General features: G+C 41.1%; 1 protein-coding gene across 1 annotated transcript in view; it reads right to left on the bottom strand.

The window, feature by feature from the left end:
• Positions 1 to 7,815, bottom strand: part of LOC107582941 (sodium/potassium/calcium exchanger 4-like) — a 54,663-nt gene that overhangs the window by 19,702 nt on the left and 27,146 nt on the right. Inside the window, exons 2-3 of the mRNA XM_016268966.1 lie at positions 3,377 to 3,453; positions 3,006 to 3,080 (exon numbers count right to left, since the gene is read on the bottom strand). Of these exons, the coding sequence (XP_016124452.1) occupies positions 3,006 to 3,080; positions 3,377 to 3,453 (152 nt within the window). The remainder of the gene's footprint in view (positions 1 to 3,005; positions 3,081 to 3,376; positions 3,454 to 7,815) is intronic.

Raw genomic sequence — 7,815 nt, 5'->3', positions numbered from 1 at the left:
GACGGGACAGAGCAAAGCTAGGGCTGGGTCTGCCTCCTCCAAGGGCAGCGCTTGGAGGTTCACCACCTGATCCCTGAAGGGCGTAGCGGGAACCTTGGGCACATAGCTGGGCCGGGGCCTCAGGGTTACCTGGGAGTCAGCCGGCCCGAACTCTAGGCACGAATCGTTGACTGAACATGCGTGCAGGTCCCCTACCCTCTTGATGGAGGCCAATGCCAGTAGGAGCAAAGTCTTCATTGAAAGAAATTTCAGCTCGACCATCTGCAAAGGCTCAAATGGGCCCTGCTGTAGTGCTGTGAGCACTAGAGTCAGGTCCCAAGAGGGTATAGAGGGGGGGCCGTGGAGGATTTAGCCTTCTCGCCCCCTTGAGGAACCTGACAACCACGTCATGCTTCCCCAGCGACCTCCCTTCTACGGGGTCGCCTATTTGGTTAGCCGCGATTGCAGCGACATAAACTTTGAGGGTGGAGGGAGACAGCCTTCGCTCTGGACGCGGGTGCCAAAGGGTGCCCCGTCTCTGAGTCAGTAGATCCTTCCTCAGAGGAATCGGCCAAGGAGGGGCTGTTGTGAGGAGCATTAGTTCCGGGAACCAGGTCCGGGTTGGCCAATAGTGTGCCACCAGCCGAACCTGCTCCTCGTCCTCCCTGACCTTGCACAGCAACTGTACTCCAGAGGAGGAGGTGTCGGGCGAGTTGCGACATGCGACGGGAGTGCAGACCACCTTGTCGATTGATGTACGCAATACTGCAAGCCCCTTGTACGTGGCCCCCCAACCGGTGGTTGAGGCATCCGTGCAAACCACAGCATGCCTGGAGACCTGCTCCAGGGGCACTCCTGCCCGGAGGAAAGCAAGGTCTGACCACGGGGTGAAGATTTGGCGGCAGGCCAGTGTAACTTGGACCCGGAAAGTGCCGCGTTGCCACGCCCACCTCGTGACTCAGCTATGGAGCCAGTGGTGCAGCGGTCTTATATGGAGCAGCCCCAGTGGCATGACTGCTGCCGTAGCTGCCATATGCCCCAGGAGCCTCACCCACCACCTTTCTTGGGTACAATGAAGTAGGAGCTGTAAAACCTCATCTTCATATCGGCAAGAGAGACCGGCTCTATTGCATCCTTCGCCAGTAGGACTGCGACCTCCGCCCGCAAAACAGGACCATCGGCCGCCTTCATTCTTGTGAAGCGGATGCCACTGCACTTGGGGGGACGCCGGGCGACTGAATCGCATAACAGAGCTTGACGGTTCGAAGGAGTCATCGAGACGGGCTGGGTAGCTCAAGCCAGGCTCCCAGACACCACGCAAGTGGCATCAACGGAACTACAGGCGTCCCCGCAGTGGGGCAGCGCGGAAGAATGCAGGGACCCGGCCCGGGCATCTCGTAGCCGGTCCGAGGCGGGGTCTGGGTGTGTGTAACACTGACCTGCGTTTGAGCAGAGGGTGCGTGGGTAGTCCGTTGGTTCGTCCTCCCGATCCCCCCACTGCTGCTCACTGGCGAGAGAGGAGGATGAGTGTGATACGCACTGGATCGTTCACAACCCCCCGTCTCCTCTGGGGACCCAGAAATAGAGGAATTGCTCTTTGTCGAGTATTTGGGTACCACTGACCGAGAGTTCAGTGGCGGAAAAAGATGAAAAGATTCTTCCCGCCCAGCCCTCCTCCGGGGGAGGGAGTGGTGTGCTTACCATCTCCTGAAGAGCAGGCACCTCCACCTCTGGGTTGCCTGTTTCCTGTTGAAATTGAAATGTATATACATCTTCATCATGACTAGATAGCGACGGTGAGTTTGTCTTTACTATACACGTTAGATGTGATCACTTCATAGTAACAATCCTGTCAGATCGTCCATCCTTTGAGTGAGAGTGTCGGCCAATCTGGTTTCGTGGTTAAAGTTAACCTTTTTGACATGTTTCCGTGTTGTCCTTTCTCAGCAAAAGCATGGATGCGATGTTGTCTAAGGGTTTGGCAAAAGGAGAGTGGGACTGTGGGCGGTGCTCGGGGTGGTGACTGTGTAGTTCTGACGTCAACTTTTTAAGGAAGTCACAACGGTTCGTGAAAAATAGCTAGAACTTTAAGCAGGCTGTGTGCATTTTACTGTGGACTGACTGTTTTGAAACTTATATGGTAGTTAAATAGCCCCTAGACCTCAGTAATCGTGAGAAAAGCCAGGAAATTTCAGTTTTGACAATATGGGACCTTTAAGGAATTGGCTGGGTTAAGAGTCATATTGCCCAGACACTGATCAGGCACATTTTTTAGGGATATTTTGAGTGTTTATGTAGTTAATAAAACCTTACTTGTATCACACTTGACGTGTTCATTGTTTACTCATAACCGGAGTCAATAATCATGCAGATTTACGTTACAAGCTTATAGAATTGTACAGTAAGAAAGTTATTTCCCTTAACCAGGAAATTAACGTCTTAGAATTGACAAGACAGTTGACCCTGAGTGGTCAGCTAAATATCTACAGTGGATCTAAAATATGAATAGTTAATTATAACTAGTTATGGTTAATTATTCATATTTCCCCATGAGCTGATTCGCTACACAATAAATGCTGAGTAATTGACAGATATTAAAAAAAATAATAAAATAAATAAATCAACTGACTAACTATAACCTTTAGTTATGCATTTTAAAGGATTATGCATAATAAGAACATTGCCCGCAGCAGGCGATTTGAAGTCGGACTTTAATTTGTCAAAGTTTATTGTAAAAAATTGAGAATTTATTACAAATACAGTGCATTGAGCTAAAGCACAGCAGGCTGCCAGCATGCTAAAACCTTCTATAAGAAATTGCCTATTAAAAAAATATATTAAAACTAAAAAGAAAAACTCAAACCAACCCCCCTTACCTACACCTATCTCTAACAGAGTTGCATATTAGTATTACAAGATCTAGTATCCAGCATAACAGGAAGGTGTTAGAAATGGGTTTAGAAGAACAGGTCAAAGTGATTCTGGGAACTGGAAGCCCATCGTTGCCACAGCCAATTTATTCTCACCTCACAGATCTTCTCTAGAGAGGTCACAAAGTAGTCATCACAGACAATAGCAAGGGCCAGAAACATATATAGAGCCTGAAATGGGAAGATAGACAAGAATGAGATGCACCATAATGGGGCTTAATGTGCAGAAATAATTCAAGTTGCATGTCTAAATGGTTTTCTGTTCTATAAGCAGTTGTTGACAGGGTGGTTTCAGCACCGTGAACCCAATGGCAAACTCATAACCAGTCATAAATGATGGCGAGAGCTGACAAACTATTTATAATTGTCATAAAATTCTAAGACAAGCACCATTTATCCTGGATGACAAGGTCAACTGGTGAGCAAGGCAAGACGTTGATTGACGTGCGCACACAAAGTTCTCCTACCGCAAATATGTGTAGAAGTACAGCTCCTTGAGTACGCTGTCTGTTGGTGAATATATCCTCAGGGAACTCGTGGATGGCTGCATTGAAAATGAGAAAGAAAAAGTCACTTTGGCGCAAGTTGTCACTTTCCATAAAAATTATCCGGATAAAAACCTGATGGTACAGTAAGTAAAACCAGATCTGCATGAGTTTCCAAGGAACGACTGGAATGTGTGGGCAACAGAATATAAATCACACCCTAGGGACAAGCGACTTCATCATAATGCAGGAAAAAACACATTGTATATGTAGTACGCATGGTCAGCAGTGCATGGGACTACATTATTATTTCACACACTGACATTCATCACAGCCAAGGGTACGCTCAATTTAGTTATAGGAAATAAATGTACTAATGCATGATAGCATGTAGTCTGTATACAGTAGCTTCAGAAAGACTATTCAGAGGTGCATCCAGTAAGGAGCTTTGATAGTGGGACGTTTCACTCTCTAGACCTGATATCCTGGGTTCTGGGTGAGTTTGAATAGGTTAAAGTAATATAGATTTGTGCAGCCCATTTCAACAACAGATTCTAGAAAAACAGCAGTTGTGATGCAACTTTCTCAGTGACTGTCAGACAGTAGCTACAAATCACTCACAAAAAAAAGTTGTCAGCGCAGCCCTGTGAATTTATCAATAAAATAATTTTGCAACTGAAAAGCTACATGACATTTCTCAGTAGCGAGGTTCTTGAAGCAGTTCAACTTACAGCAAGGCCATAACCATGTCTTGAACATTGGGGGGGGGGGGACCAACTAACATACATACTAGGGCTGTGCGATTAATCGAAATCGTCATAAAATCGCGATTTGAGATTTCTAAATCTCTTTATAGCACGATTTTCCGCGCCCCCGACCTCCCGCAGTATGCTATCCGAACCAATCAGAATGCAGCGCGCCTAAATGGAGCACGAGAACAGAACAGACCGGTCAGGCATACAAACGTAACGCCAGGTTCACACACTCCGTCTGTGGTGCGTATTTTTTCCGCACCCATGTTAACGGATCAGAGCATTCACACTGCATGCGATTGCAATCCGGCAGTGCGTTCGAGGAGCGGTGCGTCTGTAGCAGTCATGCTGCGATCGTTTCCGCACGGAATCTATTTCTGCTGTGCTGCACGTGCTGAATTAAAGTGACAGCGCATTATTTGCGGTAAAAATTAACATGGATTGACACGGAAATTTAGTAATTACACCATAAATGCATATAATTAAAGTCTACTGTTTCATAGTCAACACATGGCTTTTTGTCTATTTTTAAAACAAGGAAAAGTGCACTTTTAGATAAACAAGGCAATAATAGATGGCACTCGTGGTGGTAGTTAAACGAAGTTATATTTATTGAGTTTAAACATTAATATGTCTATGAAAGATTGTATTACTGTACTGTGATAAAAGAGAATCACAATGCTGAAAAAGCATTTTCAGATACGTTTGGATTTGAAATCAAAATAATGGATAAATGTTGTGTTTGTGGTAAACAGCCGCGGATCAGGAGCGGACTGCAAACGCGTCCTGTGCAAAAGCAAAATGAGTCCGTGCTGCTTCTGCACCGCATACACATACTGTATACACGCACTGCAGACGGAGTACGTCTGAACTTGGCGCAACAAATCTAGTTCAACATCTGAGGCAACGCCACAAAGAGCTCTATGACCAATGCATGGCAAAAAAAAATCCCTGGACATGGGATTTTATTATTTTTTTCTGCCATATGTCTATAAAAACTATTGCGTGCGAGCGACTATGAAAAAATATTTAGGAGCACCGGTGCGACTGACCCAATCAGCATATTTGTGTTTCCGATCAGGGGAGCGTCGAGCCTTTCTACTTAATACATGTTTTTGCATGTGTATTAACTGACATTTTGTTCAGTGCTCAGTTCTATAAGCTCACTCTAAGCTCACTTTGTTGATTATAATAGAACTTTGCGAGATCGTGATGAACTATGGAGAGTGACAGCTATTATTGATTATTAAGGGAGTTTGCAAATGTGATATTGATTTAATACAACAATTTAATAAACAAGAAATATTAAGTGACTTACATTGTCTGACTATAACACTATTGACTGATTTTGCTAAAACAGTCACAGCTGCACATCTCTAAGCAGCGATGTTTCGTTTATGAATGAACGTGCATTTTTAAACAAATCTAGTGAGTCAAAGATTCAATTACCCATTCATAAAGACAGTCACTTGCTTCACTCCTGAATGAATCAGCCATTTGAATTAATCAATTAAATGAATGATTCAGTAATAAAATCAGTGACCTGCCGCCACCTACTGGCTGTTTTAATTTCATTTTTAAAGTATATTTTCAGTCATTTAAATCATTGAATAATTTATGAATTTAAAGACCATGACACTCCCACCACCATGCTTGACTGTAGGCAAGACACACTTGTCTTTGTATGCCGCCAAACACGCCAGACACCATCTGAACCAAATAAGTTTATTTTGTTCTCATCAGACCACAGGACATGGTTCCACGGAAAGTATTCAGACCCCCTTAAATTTTTCACTCTGTGTTATATTGCAGCCATTTGCTAAAATCATTTAAGTTAATTTTTTTTCCTCATTAATGTACACACAGCACCCCATATTGACAATATAACAAAGAGTGAAAAATTTAAGGGGGTCTGAATACTTTCCGTACCCACTGTATATATATATATATATATACCAATTCTTTGTTCAGTCCAAAACTATCAACAGAATACTTAGTTTTTTTATGGTTTGTGTAATTTTGTCTTAAATTACTTGTCTTAAAAAACGTTGTCACTTCTTGGAGGATGATGTCATTTTGGAACTGGCTATTGTGAGTTACAGAGATTTTATGAAAGACTAGCAGGTTGGAAAGTGATATTAAGAAATTATTGTTATTTTTTAACTTAAAATATTCTTATTGGGGTCACTTTCCCTATAAAGCTTGTAACTCCTTGTCTACTAGGGCTGTCACGATAACTACTTTTTGTTGTGTGATATATTGCACCAAAATTAATTGCGATAAATTATATTATTGCCATTTTACGACCATTTTATGCCACTCATTAATGACAGTATGGCAATATAGCATAATAATGCAAGTACACTCTTTCAAAGAACAAAATAAAAAAAATTTTTTTCATAAAATAAAGAATATTTAGACATTGGAATCGGAATGTGAAAAAAGATATCCTAAGTAAATAAAAATAATAAATAATAAATTAGGGATGCAACGATACAATATTTTTTTAAACAAATCCGATACGATACGATACTGAAAATTCTGAGTATCGGTCAACAGATCCAGATCCGATACCAGCACATTTTTTAAAAATCAATGTAGAATTAATGTACTTGAGTGAGTACATACGTGAGTTAAACACAATCTACCAAATATAGACAACTTCATTTTAATGAAAAATAACAAATAAAAAAATATATAATCATAATCTATGAAAATAATACTATTATAAACTAGGTTAGGTTATTCTAGAAAAATCATGAGTGCACAATAATTTTATAAAATGTAAACATTTAGCGAAATAACATTGGGGAACAAATAAAAGTGAATAAGTGTAGGACTATATCTGGTAAAATTTTATACATTGCTCTTTGTATTGTAGTAAAATACATTCATGAAAAACAAGTAAATATATTTATATATAAATACTATATACTATAAACTTAAAATACATTTATTTTAAATGCACAGCAGTAATGAGACAGCAACATATGATAGATAGGAGTCCTATCTATCATATGTTGCTGCCTCCATTACTGTGCTATACATTAAATTATTAATAGCCTTTCTTGTTCTGTCCTTTCATGTGCAAAAGTATTATAATACTACGGTGCCCACAAGGTGACATAGTCGGTTCACTTATTTTTGTCATGGCCACAACATAACTCGTGGGAACGTGATAATATGTCGTGGCCACGAGATAATTTTGTCGAAGTAACGACATCCTTATGTCGTGGCCTCGAGATGCTATGTTGAGGGAACGACATCCATTTCTCGTGGCCATGACTTCTTATGTTGAGGGCATAGGCTATTTTTCTCGTGGCCACGAGTTTAATGCGTAAACAAACCTGCGTGACAATAGCAACCCAGGATTATCAAAAATGGATCAAACATTTTTATTAACATTAAACATTTAATTTAATATTTGTATATTATTATTATTATTATTATTACTACTACATTAACTTATTAGGGCTATATTTTTATATTTATTGTTATATATGCTTATTTCCCCTTTCAATTTGTGTATCGCTTTACCTAGTGTACGTTATGTATAATTATGCTAGCATTTGCTAGCCTACCATATATTTAGCAAATAAACGCCTGACAATAATGCCAATAAAGTTTTGACTTTATGATTGTATTTATTTCAATGTGTGATAATGAGCG

Source organism: Sinocyclocheilus grahami, unplaced genomic scaffold (assembly GCF_001515645.1).
Source record: "Sinocyclocheilus grahami isolate Dianchi unplaced genomic scaffold, SAMN03320097.WGS_v1.1 scaffold48.1, whole genome shotgun sequence".
Taxonomy (NCBI): Eukaryota; Metazoa; Chordata; class Actinopteri; order Cypriniformes; family Cyprinidae; genus Sinocyclocheilus; species Sinocyclocheilus grahami.
The sequence above is the reverse complement of the archived record's forward strand: the minus strand, read 5'-3'. Positions and strand labels throughout refer to the sequence as shown.